Here is a 21,125-nt window from a genome sequence, read left to right as displayed (position 1 = left end):
TATATATATATATATGATGGTTTTTGTTAATGATAATAATAATAACAACAACAACAGTAATAATAATAATAATAATGGTACTAATAATAAAATAGATTATTATTGTTGTCATTTTTGTTTAAAGCATTATTTAAAATTGATAATTATTTATTTAAAAAAAAATCTGAGATTTACAGCTGTGTATTCTTATTTTATACTTTAGAAACCAAACCAGAATTCATGTGGAAATCAAAACAAGCATCAGTAAACAATATTGTAACTGTATTTTGTTGTCTCTTGCCCTCTGTAGGACCCTGGATTTGCTTCCTTTATCATAGACCAGCTGCAAGTGCCCGATTGGTCGCTGAAAGGCGGACATGAAGGAACGAGGTGTCAGGTGTGTGGCACCCCTGCACAGCAGCTAAAACAGCAGGCACTGCAGACTCTCCAAGAACTGTACCCTGCTTCTGACATGCCATCCCTGCCTCCCAACACCTTCCCTGGGCATCCCACCAGGCTGAGAACAAACAGCGTGGTCACTCTTTCCTCCAGACCTACCAGATCGAGGATACCTCACCCAGCGCACAGTGTCCTGCCTGTGGGAGAGCGGCAGCGTGAGCAGGGCTGGTCTCAGAGCCCGTCTTGCAGCGCTGGGGCAATGAAACCCAGCATGCAGGTGACCATGGGAGGAAGACCTCTGATGGGGACCATCAGTTCAGTCACCATTCAAGCCCAGCAGTACTTGGAGGGCATGTGGAGCATCTCACACGTCAATAACTTCCTGCCTCAGCCAAACCCGGTATACAACCTTTCATTTCTCTCCAACTATGAGCTCTTTTGTTTATGCATTAAATGAATTTAATGGTAATCAATTGATCCCATTTACTACTAAAACATTAATTCTCACTGTGTTTAGAATTTAGAAGTGACCATGTTTATTCCCTGCAAAGTCTTCATCTTTCACAATAGGAGCTTTTAAAGGGTGTAGGGGTTGAAAATAACAGTCGTTTGGATGTATTTTTGACATCTGTCCAAGTCAAAAGAGCTGCTGTTGCTGCCATACAGTGATTGAGAGGTATGGAAAAGTTCAATTTGAAGGGCTCTTTGAAGAATTATTATTCACCAGCAGACATCAGTTGACGATTGGTCTGGTTAATTGAGCCTACAGCTGTCTGAATGAATCGCAGTTGAAAACACCTGCATAATTAAATCACATGCACCCAGTTATACATAGAGAGCATCTTTGAAACATAAGAGCACTGAGACAGTGTGTTAACAGTTTATGCTGTCTCATTTACAGATTTGTACACTTGTAGTGCAGTTACTCATTGTCAATGCACCTGCTGAATTATGAGTGAGTGATTTGGAAATGCGTATCACGTTGTCAATGAATGTAGCATTTGTGTTTCAGTTACACTTTACAGTGATGTTTACAATGAGGTAGTATATACACTACCATTTAAAAGTATGAAATGAGTAAGATTTTGTATTTATTTTATTTAATTTTTATTATTTTTGTTATTATTTTACTTTTATTGTTTTATTTTATTTTTGTATTTTATTTTATTTATTTTTAAATTAACTAATACTTTTATTTAGCAAGGATTAAACTGATCAAAAGTGACAGTAAAGACTTTTACAGTGTTATGAAAAAATCTATTTGAAAGAAATTCTGTTCTTTTTACAATCATATTCATCGAAGGATCCTGAGGAATAAAATATCACGGTTTCCACAAAAAATATTAAAAAGCAGAACTGATTTAAAATGTGAAAAGAATAAGAAAGGTTATTTTATCACCAAATTAGTATATTAAAATAATTTGTTAGTGATCATGTGACTGGAGAAATTCAGCTTTGCCATCACTGGAATAAATTATATTTTAAAATATAATAAAATAGAAAACAGTTCTTTTAAATTGGAATAATTTTTCATAATATATATTTTTTGGTCAAATAAATGCAAAATGATAGCGTATGTATGCGGCAATTAAAATGACTATTGACATTATTCTCATAATGGCTGAATATGATTATTCATCTGGCTGATATATTGGTCTCAGCCATAAATCGATCGATCACTAGAATGCAGGATGGCAGATTGACAGCTTGAGGAGTTCAGTTTATTACTCCATTTCATTGACTAGCTGCCTTACGGCACTGTTACATTCCACAGTGGACTGCTCATGTGTACTAAGTGTACAGCTTCAGCGTGTTAAACTAAACAAAGCTCACCACCACAGGTGGTCAGCTGAACTATTCCTGACTGTCTTTCATATCTGAGTCTCTGTTGCATCAGAGCTGTGTCTAATTGTAATACTTATAACCTCTTTCTGTAGTATTGATGTTGCTTTTACAATCTTTTGCAGTTGCTTCTGATAGATCCTTTTTTTTCCTGCCAACTGTTACCGCTATTGATAATAGGAGATTAACAATAGCCTGTGCATTTCCTATTTGAGTTAATGTCAACAAGTGCTTTTATTCCAGTGTGCGAGCCGCCACTGAAGCTTTTAGCAACCAGCATGTGTTTGTGCACAAAGCAAAAAGCCTTGAATAAAAAAGCCGACCAACTGCTGGCCCAGTACGTCTTGAAAAACCAACAGAAGCTGTCTGCTTTACGCAAACACACAATTCACACATGTAGGCTTGCACAGGAATAGCTCTGAACTCTACGCTTTTCCCTTGTTCAAAGACGTGCCTTGTATAATTTGGAAAGGCTCCTTCCTTTCATTAGATTGGAGGGATGACAATAATGCATGCAGTGCGCTGGGATTTCAGCGGAGCCTTGAGCAAAGAGCTTTAACTCATCTGATTTCTGTGGGGAGAAATGACAAGCAGCAGGAGAAAAGAGGAGGAGATAAAGCCATTGAGATGGACTGAGTCTGACAGGAAGTCTTTGGAGGGGTCTTGTGTTCTGTGAAGTAGATTTTTATGTCTGTGCTACTTGGTAAAGGCACATCACTACTTTTGAAGCAGGTGAGAGCTCTTGGAAAGCAAGAAGTGAAATGTCAAATGGCAAGAAACACTTTGATGCAAAGTTTAGGAGCATCACCATCAACACAAAGTTGACAGCTATCAAGTTTAGATTCAAACGAATTCTTGAAATGCTTAGACCACATGTGTTTTTTTTTTTAACATGTGCTATGGTAACACTATTGCATTTCTTTTAAAGGGGTGGTTCATTGCGATTTCACTTTTTTAACGTTAGTTAGTGTGTAATATTGCTGTTTGAGCATAAACAATATCTGCAAAGTTACGAAGATGAAAGTTTAATGCAAACGGAGATATCGTCTTTTAAAATTCTGGTAGTTTAATGCCTACAAAAATGGCTTGAAGGGACTACAAGAAGTTACTTCCCGGGTTTGTGTCATCACAAACCCAGATAAACCCCGCCCCTGGGAACATGCAACAAAGGGGGTGAGGCCATGCTGCGCTGCTTTAGAAAAGAGGAAGAGAAAACTAGGGGTGCACGTAAAAAACTATTCATATATGAATCGCGATTCTGTCTTCTAACGATTCTAATGGATTCACAAGTTTCAAAATCAATGTTCTAAAGCAGCGGCTCTTAATCATGTTCCTCGCATCCCCCTCTCCGCACACGCTCTGCATCTGGCTGCACGTAAGAATCTATTCATATATGAATCGCGATTCTGTCTTCTAACGATTCTAATGGATTCACAAGTTTCAAAATCAATGTTCTAAAGCAGCGGCTCTTAATCATGTTCCTCGCATCCCCCTCTCCGCACACGCTCTGCATCTCTCTCTCTCTCTCTCTCTCTCTCTCATTCAGATCATCAGCTCAGCTCCAACAATAAACTGTTCCAATTAATATTATACACTTATTTTCACATAGCTATGAGAAGCGTTAAACATGGACGCGCGTGCAGTTGCCGTACTGTATTAAAGCTTTAATCAGGATAAAACCATATATGAAAATCTAACATAAGCAGTAGCATTTACAAATAACAGCATATCTAAAAGTATGAGACACCAACAAACAAACATACCATTAAGAGCCGTGCTTGCACAGGTTCTGCACAATCCTCTTTACTAATATCCTCTGCGTCTCAATCGGGCTCAAATTGATAAGCAATATAGACGACGCCATTGTTTACAATACAACCAGAGCACATGCCGCTAAGGTGAGGGGCGGGACGTTTAGACGCGCAATGGCGGTTTAGCGAATCACAACACACTGGGCTAGTTAACCAATCTGAGCCCATTGCGTATTTCTGAGGGAGGGGCTTCATGAAAGCAGGAAATGATCAGCGCGTTTATAGGAGAAAGGACAGAGCGGTGTGGAATAAAGGTAAATTATGTGAAAAATAATGTGTTTTTTTTTTTAAACGAAGAATGAACACATGTTAGACTGCACCCCATAAACACAATCAAGCCTAGAAAAAAAAACAGTCAACCACCCCTTTAAGTCTCTTGGATTGCCCATGGTAACAATTTATTACAATATTCAAGTACCATGATATTACCATCTGATACTATCAATGTGCTGCCATCATACTTGTTTATAAAGCGGAATAAGAACATATTCATACACACACTCAAGAACGTCTGTTATTTTGAAATTCGAATGATGCGTTTTACAAATCCACTTACAATCCACTTACAATACCTGATAATTCTGCCATTGAAGTTCTGTTTCAAAACGCCACATTTTTAGACATCATAGCCACACTTCTGACTTCAGGCTGTTACAAAACTTCTAAGATAACTTGCCAAATTATAAGATGGTATAGCCTTTATCATCGGCACTTCCGTAATGAAGAGTGAGTGCATGTGCATGGTTGCCAGATCGCAAACAAATACACAGAAAATGTATCCTATTTTGTCTCCTTTTTTTTTTTTTTTGAGGAAAATAAAAATAATTTTTTGGAAAGTTTTTATTTTATTTTTATTTATTTTATTTTGGTCACGTCTTTTATCGTCAACGATATTGCATGTTGTTATAGTCAGAGTTATCGTTCATTCACCTTATTGTCATCTTGCTATCATCACGTTTTAGTTAGAGGTGGCATGATACCATTTTTTCAGAACCGATCCCGATCCGATACCAAAGGTTCTGAGTATCGGCAATAATTTTATAAAATCTAAACATTTAGAGAAAAAACATTATTTAGTGGAGGGGAGGAAATAAAAGTAAATAGTTGTAATCTGGTAAAATGTTACACATTGCTCTTTGTATTGTAATATACAATCATGGAAAACAAGTAAATATAATTATATATAAATGTATGCAATAAATTAAATACATTTCTTTTACATTTATAGCACAGTAATGAGGCAGCAACATATGATATATAAGAGAAACAAGAAAGGCTATTAATAATCTGTCATTTTTCGCTTATGCGCATCCCGCGCAGCGCTCCACATAGAAAAGTTCAAAGCACAAAGGGAAGAGACGTTGATGCGTAGTGTATTATATATGTGCGATAATTTATTGAGCCTTTTCTTTTAAGTTTTACATTTCAGTTACTGTGCGCATGAAAAACAATTCATAGTGCTTTCTACTCCAGTGTTGTGATCTAACAGACACCCGGTAGAAAGTAACATGATTTAGAATTAGCACTAAACTCCAGCAAGATAAAGTCCTTTTATGCAAAACCGCTGATGTTTATCTACAGATCAAGTATAATAATAGGAATATTGTATCATCCTAGAGAGAGTTTCATCGTCTTGACTGTCATAACCGAACGTGACGCGCAGTTTGAATGCTGAATGGAGGATGACTGACAGCCGCAGAGGAGAGAAGAGTTTACGAGAACTTGAATTTAACGACTTAAATATTCATCTGTACCTCACATTAAACTATGGAACGGTCTCAGAACACTTGAAATATAGTGCACGGAAATTGTGCTTTATAATGTTTTTGTGCCTTTCGTTGGGCTTAACAATAACACAGAATAGTATATGCACAATATCGGATTTGGATCGGTCTCGTCTGACCAATACCCCGATCCAGCATAAAGTGGCAGTATTGGAGTGATAGCGTTACTGAATATCGGATCGGCGCACCCCTAGTTTTAGTCATAGGAAAAAAGCTCATCAACCAACATTTTTCATCATAGTTTTCGTTAACGAAATTAACACTACAACAAACACAGAAAATTTTTTTTGTTTCTTAGAGCATTTGGGCAAACATATTTTACTATAATCTGATGAGTAACACCTTTAAAAAGAAAAGAAAATCCGTCTTGAGAGCATGTTACTGTCAGGTTTATTGCTCTTTACTCAAGCTGGCAGATAAAATTATTAGAGCATAGCGGGATGGGATTTTTCACGTGGGTTTCATATGGGCTAGAATGACCTACTGGCCTACTGGGAGCCCAAAACCAGGAATCCTTAAGCAGCGTGAACAGACTGTGATCTGCCTCCCTCTGAGCAGGAGAAAGAGAGAGAAATTATGCTGCTCCTTCACAGAAAAGAAAAGGAAAGACAGACATTCGGAAGGAGATGTGAATAGTTGGATTTTCTGGACTTTAGTGTAGAGATGAGGTTGTAGAGAGGGTGTAGGGTGTAGCATAAAGAGAATACCTGATTTTATCGAGTGCTGGGAGCTCTCTGCAGCTGTACTTTAATGACCCGACCTGGGGATACAGCGCGTGCACCTCATGCTCTGTGTCTGACACTCATGAAAACAGCTTGACTGGAGGGCTTAAGTCCTCAAAAACCCATAGTGGGTTTTTTTGACAGCTGCTTCAGTGTGTTTGTGCTTGAATGTGCATCTAATGTCTATGTTTGTGCATCCCAAATTCTGTCTCGCTTCCACTGCGTAGCCCCTTTAAACATCCTGTTGATGTGAAATGTGACACCCGTTCCTTCTTTATCTGTACGTGGGGATTACCATTCTGTCCAGATAGACACCATTCACTGTCAGTGTGACGCTGTTTTGATTTATCACGGCTCATCTGAAACCGGAATGCCATGTGCTGCGATAGGACTCTGTCATGTCATGGATCCAGCATGTCGTTTTTTGCGTTGATGAATGCATGAGTGCTAAGTTCATCGGAGCCCTTTCTGACTTCTCACGGGCTCAAAAACCTGGACACCAGAATCGTTTTTTGATCCCACCTAAGCTGTAAAAAAGCTCACATAAAAAGCCGCAGGAACAGCTATTGTGTATGAATAGTCATTCCCCCCAAAAAACTAATTGAAGTTTAAGTCATGTCCTCATGCATACTTTGTAATTTCGAACAATGGAATTGCCATTTCTGCGACAGAACTGACAGACATAACAATTATTGATTTCAACCGTACACAGAAAGCAGTTATAGACATAAACACAATCCTGGAGCATCTGAATAAACAGACGTAAACAACTCAAACAAAACAAAACCTTTTGCCTTTGTTCAAAACCCTCCAACCCTCAAATCAGTCGAAGCTTATGTACTAGTAATTATTCAACTAAATGTCACAGTTCAACAAAGTGCAGACTAGAAACAGAATGGATGCTGCTTGTCGTACTCCGTCTCATGTGAGTAATCCTTCCATATGTCTGAAGGTTTGCGATATATGGAGCTCATATGTCATCCAAGGTATATAAATAGTTCTCCTGTCAGAGTTCTGTTGATGCATCACGCACTGGATGGCCTATGCTTCATGAAAAGATTGTTAATGATGTTATTTTAGTTGCTAGACATGAATCCAGAGCAAACACGATTCCAGCCATTATGCACAACCACCGCAACATAGACGACATGCCGCCCTAAAGCCATGGTTGTCTATTGCTCAATGTGCTGTCAGTGACTAACTCATGATATTCTCTGGGAAATTGCCCAACCTTACCTGAAGCCTTTTAACACACTGCCTACATTCAAAACAAGCACTTGACAGATCATATTGATTGTGGGTTTAAGCTACTTAGTTACTCACAAGCCTCAGAGACAAAGAGCAACTCTGGTAAAATAATGAAAACGTCAGTGAATGAATGGGCTCCAGTGCAAGAATATTTAACAACTACAAACCAATATGTTCTAGATGTTTTATTTTATTATCTGCAAAAAAGCTATTTCTCACAGACTTCATGCAAGAATTATGTAACAGCATTTCAAATATCACAGTGTAGAGTCGATTTGTAGAATCATGCATATCTCAAGCACCCAGATTTTGAGCTTTGTGGGAACACCATTGGAGACACTGACAGAAGACTAGTTTCTTGACCTGTCCACTTTCTCGAGAGCTTGCCTGTATTGCCTCAAATAATGGGAGACCTGGTGGACCCATGTCTGGATTGACAACCTCTGAATTTTACTATGATTCTGGCTAAGGAATTCACATTTCTTGTGAATCAGTCTAATCTCTACCCTGAAACCCTATTCATACCTTTAGTACAGGGAATAATGTTCCTCCCTGGTGGTTAATTATGTACTTTATGATAAATGCATGTGAGTAAGTGTTACCTCCTTCTTTTTATTTGTGACCTTTGAAACATAATCCATAAGGGAACTGCCTCTTGCTCCTTGTAAGGACTTGCTCTATTCCTTCAAGAAGGTGTGATCCTCCGTGACCTAGGCGTGTGATTCATGGAACAATGTAAGAAGGTAATTTAATGTCATATTATTGGGATCCAGAGTTTGAAGCATTTCCTCTCCTGCTTCTCCCCACCCCAGACACAAGGCCTCGTAGGTCAAGCAGAGCAGAACGAATGGCATTCAGATACCACCATCTCCAGAGTGTCCCTGACTCCCTCCAGACAGAGAAGTCCAGTTCATTTTGGCCAGGCTGTGTCTGCTTCTTCTGATCATCCCACTTCAGCTGCAGCATCCTTTTTCATCAGGTAAGAATTTAACATAGATCACTTAATGGACCCTCAAACATCCTTATGTAGCAAAGCATGGTAGCAAACTAGATGCCTCTGGATCTTTACCTTAACTTAAAATCAAGGTTACAGATTTTGGACTTGGTGTGATGTGGTATATTATTATAGGATGGCGTGGCATAGTAGCTATTGACTGGCGACCAGAAGAGTTCCTTCTTGAGAAAGGCATCTAACCCTATGTTGCTCCAGTAGGATTATCCCTGTAGAGTTGCGTGTTTACTAATGTATTAGTTTCTCAATTCCACTGGTATTTGCAAAAGGGTGGTGACAGGAATTCTTCTGGAATGGTCCTGGAAAACACATTTGACAAATTTCTCAAGCCAAGTGACAACATGGGACATTAAAGAGTGATCAGGGGCCTCTCCCTTTGTGGAGAATGATGACAGCTAAGTTTTTAGATCCACTTGGGATGCTGCCACCTGCCCAAGCACTTCCGGGTCATTCTGAGACAACAGACATATGTGACCCCATGTAGGACAAGGTTAATTTTTGCAGTCTGATGTATAATTGCACGTCTGTTTCTTTGGAGTTGATCTCAAAAGAAGCGGATACGCAGGGAGGCTGCTATTTCACAGAAACATAATGACGAGGAAGAGAGAGAAAATAGATTTGTTTTTCCCTCTTAATTTAAACTCCTGGGTGGATGAACAGAAGAAGTAGGAAGTTATGTTGGGTACCACCTCTTGTTTCATCCCAAATACTAGTGCCTACCAGGAATTTTATTGTTATGGTTAGGAATGAGGTCAGTTTTTATTTTGGACACCCTGGCATTCTTTGAATGCTGAATATGGGACATACTTGATTGTTTGTTACTAACAGCCACTAATTTGTGTAACTAGCATTAAATTAGTAACCAAAGGCTGAGAAATTGAAGAACTGCACTATCAGAGATTGCATACACCAGGGACAATCCACTCATACATGTATGAGTGATAGAAATGCTCAATATGGGGCCTGTTGTGTGATTTTTCTTAAAAAGACTTTGACTAGCTGCTTTCTAGACATAAATAGGCATTCGTGTTAGTTTGTGCACAAGTGACACATGATGGATTAACAGTAAAGTGCTTGTTTAAGGTGTGAAACTGGTATAAAATATTCATTGCTGTTTAATTAAAATCAAGACTAATAACTTGCTCCACCTAGCAGTTCACTAAGACCTCCAGATACCTTTCCACAGATGTTTGACTTGATCAGAGTATGCAGAATAAGAAATGCCAGTGCAACACTTTGCTTTCATGCGTGCCAAAAAATTAATGAAGAGCATCCTATAAAGGAGTCATTATCAAACTTCTAAATTGAAATCAAGGGCTGGTAGTGAACATCCAGACCTGCAGTTATTCTGCTTGTGTGCATTGGGCCTATAACCTGCTTGTACAACAAGCAGGAGGCTGGATCCTCTCTTGTAAGTAAAATGTTAATTAGATTACAATTAGAGTTGGAGGAGAAAGTGACGAGGGACAATGTCAATCTCTTTCCAGTCAACCTTTAGGTGTTGTTATGATCTTTGATTTCAAATAACATTTTATGAAAATTAATTTTCAGAACAGCAGTGATCAGAATCCATCCCTGAACACCTCTGAATGCGGTTGCAGTGATTGAATCACAATGTGTATTGGGTGCAATTATTGTAAACCTGGCTTGTATTAAGTGTTATCTTATTGTAATTCAATCACGTTAATGCAAGGTGTTACCTTACAATTGCTTTACAAAAATATATATATATATATATAATGGTATTACCTTACAAATGGACACCCACATAATGTACCCACATAAAGTACTGTTTAAGTACCTTAGTCTATGAATAAGGCACTCAGTGCCAAGGTAAATCAAAGTACCATGATTGCTGAACCATATTTCCATAGTCTTTTTGTAAGGCATCTTTGGCTTCCATAAGGTGATTTAACTTTCTTTATGTCAGCCTGTACTGTATAAATATTAGTGGGCAACTAGTAAGAAAACAGAGGAGCAGATGATGGCTAGATGCATGGCTGAGAAGTTGACTTTTCCCTAACCCCCCTTCTCGGCATATGCTCCAGAGTGACGGAGCATATGATTAGTGTATTGACTGACATTCTAGCTGGCTCCTATAATGAATACAGACAGAGGGCCCAAAGAGCTTCCCAGAGCTTCAGGATGCACTGTCACACTCAACAGTCTGCTGTGCTTTGCTATTCCACCTCGGTGCTCTGCGAGATGAAATGGTTCAAAACAACCCTGAACTGAGCATCATGTACAGGGTCATGTGAGTGAATCATCTGAGCCTTTGCTAGGTGGGAGTTGGGGTAGAACTGATTAAAAGGATATGACTGTTTTGGATAGCCACATGCACTATTGACTCCAAAGGGGATGAGAGAAAGAGAAAGAAAATGAGGTTGAGAGTTTTGTCTGTCTAGAGATCAGAGCGGCTGTCCATGTGGGTAAAAAATGTGCAATGAATGGTAAAAGATTTGGTGTGTATGTTGTATATGTGGGTGTCAAAAGTTTTAAATGGGAAAGTGCCAAATACAATCCTTTCACTGGAGGTTTGGGCAAGTGGACTATTTTGTTGGTTCTTTGAGCACCTAATTAGTCTTGTATATATTTTAATTATTTACTGCTGCAGTATGTTGCTGACCAATCAGAAGTGATCAAATACATGGTAAAGTTAAGCCTAAAATATACAAAAAAAATTTGTACGTGTACGCTAGCATATGTGTAAAGTAGAACATGTAGCCTTACAAAGTATACTCCATTTGATAGGCGGTTGACACATGCACTCTGGAAGGCTTCATCTTAGTCCCGTGTCTGTGCTATTTCTCTCCAGAAGTTATGACCAATGCTATCTCATGACCAAGTCGCACATATTTTACGAGATGGCTAATTAGTACGAATTCATATGACCTCACTCGTATGATTTTGTACGATTTGTCTAGACCCTAGTGACGAGTAGGTTTAGGGGCGGGGTTAAGAGTAGTTAACTCGTATGAATTCTTACGAATTGGGGAACTCGTAAAATATGTATGATTTAGCAAAAAGCGTACAAATTCGTACAAGTGAGGTCGTATGAATTAGCCACCTCATAAAATATGTATGAATTGCCATGAGATCAGGTTGTTATGGCCAATAAAAATACCTTATATCTAAGTACTCTCTCTAAGTACTCTTATAAACTAAAGTTGCTGCTATTTCATAACCCCTCACACAGGTGCTTGTCAATGCGTGTGTCTGTTGTTGTTGCAGTCGCCGCTATTTGTTGCTGTTGTTATTCCGTCTATTTAGTTTCATTTTCTACTGTGAAATAACGTCCAGTGCCAGTGTTGCCACCTTGTGGAGCAATTGATTAGTTCAAAAGAGATTCAATGAGCATATGCGACCTGTTACAAAAATTTCGTATACTATTCTGGTGACCCTTGCGTATGTGTTTTATTTAGCACAGAAAAAATTAGGTTCCTCCTGGAATGTAAAGGATAGATGTTTATGGAGAAAAAAAAATAAATTTATATATCACTTTCATATAGCACGGAACACAATATTTACATAATCTTACAAATGTACCATGTCGTTTAGCATTTGCTAGCTTGTTTTTCAGTGCCATTCATGTGTATGTATGGATGACAAGATTGCATACAGTGTAAAATGCCTTTCACTTTAAGAAATGTATAATTGTAGGTGAATTTGTTACAAAACAGCTCTTCTCTGAGAGGGTTGTAGTGTCTTCACTAGAAGTGAGTGGTGACGTGACAAGGCTTCTCTTATAAAAGCGATGCTGTTTTCACTGTCTACATGTGATGCTCATTCACATGTGGTATAGACATTGTGTGAAGTCCAAACTTAATTTCTTTCAAACTGCTGCCACAATTCATTAGTTGACTGCCCATTCCAAGGTTTCAAGGTGTGTAAATGGAGGGTGTATACTTGTACGTACATGCATGCAGGTCAACATTGAGAGGCACAGCTGTTTGGCGGTATGCGGACTTGCAGTGGCATTGAGCACAACACACGGTGAAATGTTTTTTTATGGCCTAGCACTCAATTTCAGTTGCCTGTCCAGGTGAGCTTGAACAGTAATGACTATGATTGGAGTAAACATTCCACCGTAATTACACGTACAACAATCCAGACTGTCACCAGACGAGTTGAGCAGCCAAAGTGCTTTGTTGCACTGGTCTTAGGGAGTAACCATAGAAACAAAGGGAAGTTAATTCATGGCATGTATATGCTGGGCCTTGAATAAACATAATTGCCAACTGAAGATAAAAGTGGGAAAGGGAGGCGTTAGTTCACATGAACTGTGAAAATTACATTCATTCTTGTGCCACAGCTGAACTGCTTTCCTGGTGCTAGTGCAATTGTTCCAACTAGAATAGATGGTACATTTGTTCACAGAAAGCCTGAAGTAGAACATTATATGTTTTGTTATCCACTAATCTACACATACATCCTGTTATAGGGGCATTCTCTTGCTAGTATTAGTATTAGCATCACTGTTCTTCCTGCAATTTAAAGCCATCGGTCACCCAAAAATGAACATTTACTGTTAATTTAGTCATTCTCAGGTCAGACAAGATGTAGGTAACTTTTTTCTTCAGTAGAACAGTAAAGATTTTTATCTGAAACCGTTGTCCTTAGTGGTTCATAAAATGCAGTTCCCACATACTATCACTTTGAGAGTCAGAAAAGCATATACAGGCAACACAAAATTATTACCATGGCTCCTGACGATATACTGTATATTGAGGTCTTATGAAGTGAAATGACCTGTCTATGCAAGAAACTGAACATTATTTACTTGTAATCCATAGCCTAAGGCAAATGGCCCTGAGCTCGTTCACGAGAATCTGGAGTGCAAGCTTGCTGTCTTCCTGACGTATGCGTGGGCGCAAACTCACATGTGAGCTGGCACTGTGCTTGTTTACAGTAGAGAGGATACCTGTGTTGTATTGTTCATCAAAATGGTACTTGCGCTTATCTTGGAAGTCTCAACCTATATAAAAAGATTATGTCTCAATAGGAAGCGACATAAAGCTTGCACTTCAGACTCTCGTGAACGTGCTTCGTTTTTGTCTTTCTGTCTTCTGACTTTAAGTCTTTTCAGCTTTTTCGGCTATACAGGTACTAATTTCCCATTGTTTCCACCGGTAAAACACAAAATAAGTGTTATATTGTCTAATTTTCACTCTTCACATCACCAAATAACATGCTGCTTGAGTATCTACAGAACCAATGAGCATGAGGAATAAGTAAATAAATTAGTACAGTCTTCATCTCATGAGTGTACACCATTCAGATAACGCAATTTATTTCTTACTGTGTAAACTTTTTAAATTGGCACCAAACTACCGAATGCACATTTAAAGAGCCCCCATTTAGCCTGCATTTTGATTTGTTTTGCATCTGTATACTTACCAAAGACTGCAAAGCTTTGAAGTAACCTTTCATCAGTGGCTAACGGTGTATAAGTTAGTACATATTTAACAATTCTTCCTCTTGTAATGAAAGGTCAATTGATGCATTTGGGTGCTTACCGCTTTATGACTAGCATTGCCCCCAATTCTTGAGTTCTCACTGTGTGCTCCAATTTAAAGTCAATTAGGTACATAAATGCATCAGTTTAATCTCATTGTTTGGACAATTTGCTTCCTTCTACTGCTGTAGTGGGGCGATAATGATGAAGCATCCCAAGAGTTGTAAACAGGGGGATGCCATTCACCTTTCCACCCACATGCTGTGCCAATGCTAATGTGGACAGTGGTCTTCTGATGGGTGGGACAAGGGGGCGGGGCTCTAATGGAGCCGATGGGATGGTGACATGGGGGATGGTTGACTGCGGAGTGGAGAGGTGAGTGAATGAGAAGTGAGGGGTTGTTGAGAGTTCTTGCACACAGTCACAACAGCACTCAGCTAAGCTGATAACGTCGGCTCCTTAGGCCACCCATCACAGCGAGGATTACAACGAGAAAGATATCCAGAAACAGAGAGGAGGGGCAGAGAGATGGAGAGATAGAGAAAGTACACAGAGGAACAGAGCAGAGGAGAAAGAAACAGGCAAATGATCCATGTGGATGGCTGCTTTTTGAGTGACAGCACTAATCCCTGACAGGGACAAATTGGGAAAACAGATTAATGCTGAGTGGTTGGGGCCCTGGTGCGGAGCCGGGCCCTGCTGCGCAGCTGCGTGATGAGAGCTGGGAAACGGGAGCACTTCGGTCAATGCTGATAGTGGCAAACACACCAATGTGCAGTTACTTTGAAAACACTGATGCAGTGAGCTGGTAGGCAGTGAGGTGAATCCACACACATGGTGGGCCGACTCGGACTAATGCCCCACACCGACACTCGCAGCTGGAGGGAGAGAAAATCATGGAGTGTGGAGGAAAATAAGTGGAGCGGCACCATGAAACTGAAGTAAGTCACCATGTTAGAGAAACTTGTGTTCTGAGATTAAAAGTTTGACTTCAGATTATTTACTGAAATTGCTGGTTTAAATTGAGAAATGATGTTTTTTTGGGGCCTTCTGGACATCTGACTGTGCTTTATGTGATTCTTTTTAATGATTGAGTTGGACCGGTTTGCAAAGCATGACTCAGGTGTATGGCAGACAATTTTAAACAATCTGTGTAATATATTTGAAAAGTGATAAAAAAGCAGTTTAAATAAGTTTTTCTGTCAATACCTTTGAGTGATGAATCAAATGAACCCATTAATTGTTTTAAACTGGTTTATTGAAACGGTCTGAAAGAATCAATGCAATTTGCTGTTTCTCAAATGAATCTGGCTTTGCAAATACTTCTGCATGAGTTTTTCCCTAGTCATTACTCAGGTGAATCAATGAATCAGTTTATCAAATAAATCTTGCTTTGCAAATGCCTCTCCACAAGTTTTTTAAAGAAGTAGTGTATTCTATGTATTTTGTGAACATTTAAGTTTCATTCTCAAACATTTGATACTAAAAAATCTCCTTGATCGTTGACTTTAGCTGCAGTAGGATCGGTTTTGTTGACAGTTCTGTGTTGAGATGTGCCTTGTTGTTTTACTGTGTATTTACTCTGGCTGAACCTCCAGCTGGTGGTCTCCAGTCCTAATTATGCGGTCAAGCTTGAGTTTGTCTGTTAGTATGTGTGTGTGTGTGCGTGTGTAATGGTCATGGAGCAGCCGAGGCTGCTACTGGAGAAATGAAGGCTGGGAAGGAGGTGGGCACTCAGGGCAGAGTGTCCAGGTGTGAAGAGCCTGTGGTGGGCCGTGAGATGTTCTGCTGTGTGATTTTGGGTGGTGAGGGTGGATGATGGAGGTGTTGATGGATCTATCACTCTAGGCCAGCGGCCCCAGGGATCTGCTCAAGCCAAGCCCACTTCCTTTCCTCAGGGGGTTTGCACTGAAGTATTGATGTGTCCAAATGGACAGATCCAGAAAAAAATATACTATTAATATGTTATATTTTCAAAAAGCATTAATAACATCAATTAATAAATAATTTCTGATGGATAATGTGACACTGAGGACTGGAGTAATGATGCTGAAAATTCATCTTTGCATTACAGGAATAAATTACATTTTAAAAGATGTTTAAATAGAAAATAGTTATTTTAAATTCTAATAATATTTCAGAATGAGCATAAGAGACTTAATTAAAAAATGTAAATGCACTTTACACACGGATATCCAGAATTTTAAAATGTCTAGAACAAAATACCATTGAAATATAATATTACAATAAAAAATAAATAGTGGTTGTTTGTTATACTGTACAGTGTTGACGTCATGTCAGTGGTCCTGCTTCTTCTGTCTTGTCTTCACCCCCAGACCTTTACAATATGTCACCACTTAAAATCACTCCTCTGTAACCTGTGACCATCTCCGCTGAATGTCTACCACCCACTCTCTATTATTCCCCACATCTTCCTGCTTTTTACACACCCCCAGATTTTGTGAATAACCCCCATTTTGTGAGTCGCTCAGCCCAAACAGCTCTCACTGGGGTGATTATCACCTTCGAGAAAACATGAAGAACACTAAAGCTTCTTTGTTTTGTCTGAAAGGAGTCAGACTTCACCTTTGAAGCACTTGTGAAACAAATGTACTGTCAGTGTTTTAGCATCACAATGGATCCTCTCTCATATGCCACAACCTTGAAGCTTTCTGCATTTGTTCTACACAAACTCGTTTCTGTTAACTGTATGTTCCCACTCTGTTTAGAAGTGTAGTGACAGCAATTCATTTACAGAACATAGACCAGATAACTAAACTTGTGAAGAGTGTGTTTCCTCATCAAAACATCACCAGCTACTTGAACAGCTTTTTGCACATCTGTGTTTCTCACAGTGAAATGTTCTCACATGATACAACAGCATTCGAACCTCAGTTGACTGGTCTGGACCCCATTACTACACCTGGTATTGACATCTGTCTCGGAAGATCGGATCACAAGTGGTCAGCCGAGAAAGAGATATACACTATGGTCAAAAGATTGGGGTCCGTATGATTCTTTTAAAAATAAATACATACTTTTATTAAGCAAGGATGCATTAAATTGATAAAAAAAATACAGTAAAGGCAATGATAGGGTGACAAAAGCTGCTTTTCTTCAAACTTTGCTCATCAAAGAACCCTGAAAAATATGTAGCATGGTTTCCCCAAAACTATTAAGCAGAACAAGACTTACCAAAATCAGCTAATTAGAATTATTTCTGAAGGATCGTGTGGCACTGAAGACTGGACTAACGACTGCTTTGCATCACACTAATAAATTACATTTTAAAACATATTGAAACCGAAAACAGATGTTTTAAATTGTAATGATATTTTACAATATTACTGTTTTTACTGTATTTTTGGTCAAAAAATGCAGCCTTAATCAGCATAAGAGACTTCTTTCAGAGGCATTAAAACATCATAATTATTCTAAACTTTTGACCAATAGTGTCCATCATTTTGAAGTCCTTGTGCAAGAAGGTGACCCTTCAATGTTGTCCGGGACACAGTTATGCATAATTTAGCATTTATTCTATAAATTTAGCAGGGCTTTAGCGTTTCACATTGTGGTATGCATCCTTTGACAGATTAAAAGGTGATTAAAAGGAACCGATACACTTCCTTTGACTTTACTGAAACACCCAGGAAGTGTAAAAGGGCTCAAATTAAATTTGAAGTATGGAACAGGGCAGAACAGAAGATACAAAACATGGCATTTTGGGGGACAATTATGCAAATTGGGCATAATATAGCACCCACCTAAACCTTTTCCCTGAATAAACAAGTACGTATACAGCAAACAGTTGGTGTTTTTTATGCTTACAGTTGGGGGTCTGTGACAGCTCAGGGAAAAGCATGAAAACTGCTGTGTCAGGAAGACTATCCAGCCCACTTGCATACGGTCATCACAGGAAGAGCAGCAGGCATCAGCGAGTCCCCTAGATGGCATGGATCTGCTGACTCATGTGTATGGACTCAATAGACGTCGGGCTGTGGAAGAGCTGATGTTTGCTGCAACACTATAGAGGAAATAAATTCTGTCAAATCAGTCAAATTCCAACTGCCTTATGACCTAGGGGGTCTCCATATGTCAGTCAGGGAAAAGTGATGCTGTTTGCAGGCCTTTAGGTTATTAAAAGTATTTTTGAACTGAGATTATACTGTAGTTAATCTCTTGTGTAGTGCAGGAAAATACATTCTTGGTGGTTGGAAATGTATGCTAGTACTCATAATAGAGGCTGTAGCTGCTCTCAAGCTTCCCACGGTTTGGTAGCGAAACAAGGATTGATTCTTAATTGCTTCAGCTCTGTACTTCACACAGTAAGCAATGCATGACAGACAAGTTACCGTCACCACCTTATTAGTCGTCTCAAAGCTTCCACTTCTCGAGAATGCTGATTAAAACAAACCCTAAATAACAATTGAAACCCATTTCACTAGGGAAAACAGTAAATAAGGAAGAAGAGGGAACCGGCGGCGCTTCTAAAGAGGTCTCCGGTTTGCCCGGATTTGTGGAATACAGATCAGATCAACCGAGGTTATTAATTGTGTTACCAGACCGAGTGGAATATACATTTAGAGGTTTATTACCTATTGTCTTTTCAGACCGCAGATGTGGTTGAAGTTAAAAATTCCCATGAGGTCATCCAGCCCGAATATCCTCTGTTGTGGCTGGAGAGAACAAAAGCAGTGGTTCACAATCCCATCACGATCCACCCGGTTAAGCTTTGAGCCTGAGCAGGGAAAAAAAAATCTGAAAACAGCGTTATGTCTAATTAGTGTTCAACCTTCCTCTGATTTCCCAGCCCAATACCACCCAAGTGCACAGTTCATACTTATTCATGTAGCATGTTTTAGCGCAACTCAACCAAAATTCCAGACTACTTAATGAGATCCCTGTTGCTTGTCATTACGAACACACTCTACTGATTATACACATACTACTGATTAAATTAAGAAGTTTTATTGTCAAAGGAGGAATTTCTATAGCCTCTACTGTTGCTTAAGGGTATCTATAACACTTGCAGAGTATGTTAGCATTCATATGAATCTCTATAGCAGTTGCCCAGGTGGTGCAGGAAATTGAAATCTGCCATCTTTACTCTTTTGCTGCCAGGTTGTTTGCTAATGCTTTTTGCTGCCCCGTATTGTTAGCGCTTTAGGAACAACTAGGTCCGCCTGTGGAATCTAGTTAGATCTTATGTTTAAGCAAACCGTTCAGTGTTAGCTTATAGCATGCTAGCTTAGCTTATACTTGATTCAACAGATGGACTAAATGTTCAGAAAGCTGGTCTATAAAAGTCTCTCTCAGTGTGTTATTTTTTGTCCATTTTGCTTCATTGAATATTAATGTTTGTTTTAAAGGATATAAAATTGTTTTGCCACTAGGCTGTCTGCTAATGCTTTTTGTGGCCTACAACAGTAGCATTTCAGGGAAAATTTGATCCGTCTGTTGAACATATATGAATATATTTTGCAAGCTAACTTTTAGGTATAAGCTCAAAGCATGGTAGGTTAGACTGGATTCAGCAGGCAGACCAAATTGTTCATTACAATGGCATCTAGCAATAGGGGCTAACAAAACCATGCTAACTACCCTTACAAAAATTAACCATGGATTTATTGTAGTAAAAGTGTAACCATGTTTTCTGGTGTATTGATTACCTTTTGTATAACCACAGTTTTACTGCAAATACCATGGTTAAACTATGGTTAGTGTAGCAAAACCATGGTTAATTTGTAGTTACCATAGTTTAACTGCAGTAACCATGTTTTTTGTTTGTTTTATTTGTAGTAACCATGGTTAATTTTCGTAAGGGTAGCCATACGTTGACTGCGTGCTGTATGTAGCCCATAAAATTGTTCAGGTAAGTGGTCTGTAAAACTAATCTCAGTAGTTTGAAGTTTCTCAGTTTTGGTTCATAGAATATTAATGATTATCTTATAAGATATAAAATTGTTTTCACAGCACATTGAGGCAGTGAAGGTTTGTGGTAAAGAGTGGGGTGGGGTGGAAATGAGAAACCGAGAGAGAGTTTATCTGCTGTTTTTATTTGTTGAAAGCTACTCTGCATGCAGATTGTCTGAAATGGAGTGGATTACAGCCTGTAATCAGTTCATGACCCAGCATGTGAGAGAGCCTGTTGCAGAGAGCTGAGAATCCCATTAGCGCGGTCTCACTCTCTCTATTTTCAGTATTAAGTTGCTAGTACCCAAACCCTGAATTCCTGCAGTAGCACCAGAGAGCGCTCGTAAAAGCTTATACGTAGGGCTGTTATTAATGGACATACTTTGGGTTATTGCTATAACCTATGGGTTTCTTAATGGCATGGTTCTTGGTTTTTGTCCGTAGCAAGACTATAAGCTGTGAGAATGCGTCACATCGAATGGATTGATAGCATTCCTGCCGTGTAAGAGCACATCTATGCACATTGCAGTGGTAATGATTATATTGCAGTGTGAAGGTCACCACTGAATGTAATAATCTTCTCATACACTGGTGGCTATATGAAGTCATTTGAATGATGTTATTAGTCTTATGAACCCAGTAACTGTAATCTGTCTCATCCTGTATGGTTAGGGGAACATCCATCTTTCTGTCTATGACAACGTGATCATTAGTCAATAAAGACTATTGACATATTTATTGCATTTTTGGATGGGAGGCAAATAGCACAGATGGATGTTGATTTCCCTTGGTGCCTTGTGTCTTTACCTACATAATTTTGACTGTGGTTGTCAAAGTCATGTCGTTGACAATTATTTCAATATATAATGAAATAATTGTTAACAACTTGAGATACATATATATATATATTAGTGCTGTCAAATGATTAATCGCGATTAATCGCATCCAAAATAAAAGTTT

General features: G+C 38.9%; 1 protein-coding gene across 1 annotated transcript in view; it reads left to right on the top strand.

The window, feature by feature from the left end:
* LOC107679804 (kinesin-like protein KIF26A) overlaps positions 1-21,125 on the top strand; it is a 106,654-nt gene that overhangs the window by 41,292 nt on the left and 44,237 nt on the right. The window contains 2 exon segments of the mRNA XM_016475480.1: positions 290-778; positions 8,598-8,764. Coding sequence (XP_016330966.1) covers positions 290-778; positions 8,598-8,764 — 656 coding nt within the window.

This window comes from Sinocyclocheilus anshuiensis, unplaced genomic scaffold (genome assembly GCF_001515605.1).
Source record: "Sinocyclocheilus anshuiensis isolate Anshui unplaced genomic scaffold, SAMN03320099.WGS_v1.1 scaffold676, whole genome shotgun sequence".
Classification (NCBI taxonomy): domain Eukaryota; kingdom Metazoa; phylum Chordata; class Actinopteri; order Cypriniformes; family Cyprinidae; genus Sinocyclocheilus; species Sinocyclocheilus anshuiensis.
This window is presented reverse-complemented; position numbering and strand designations above follow the sequence as displayed.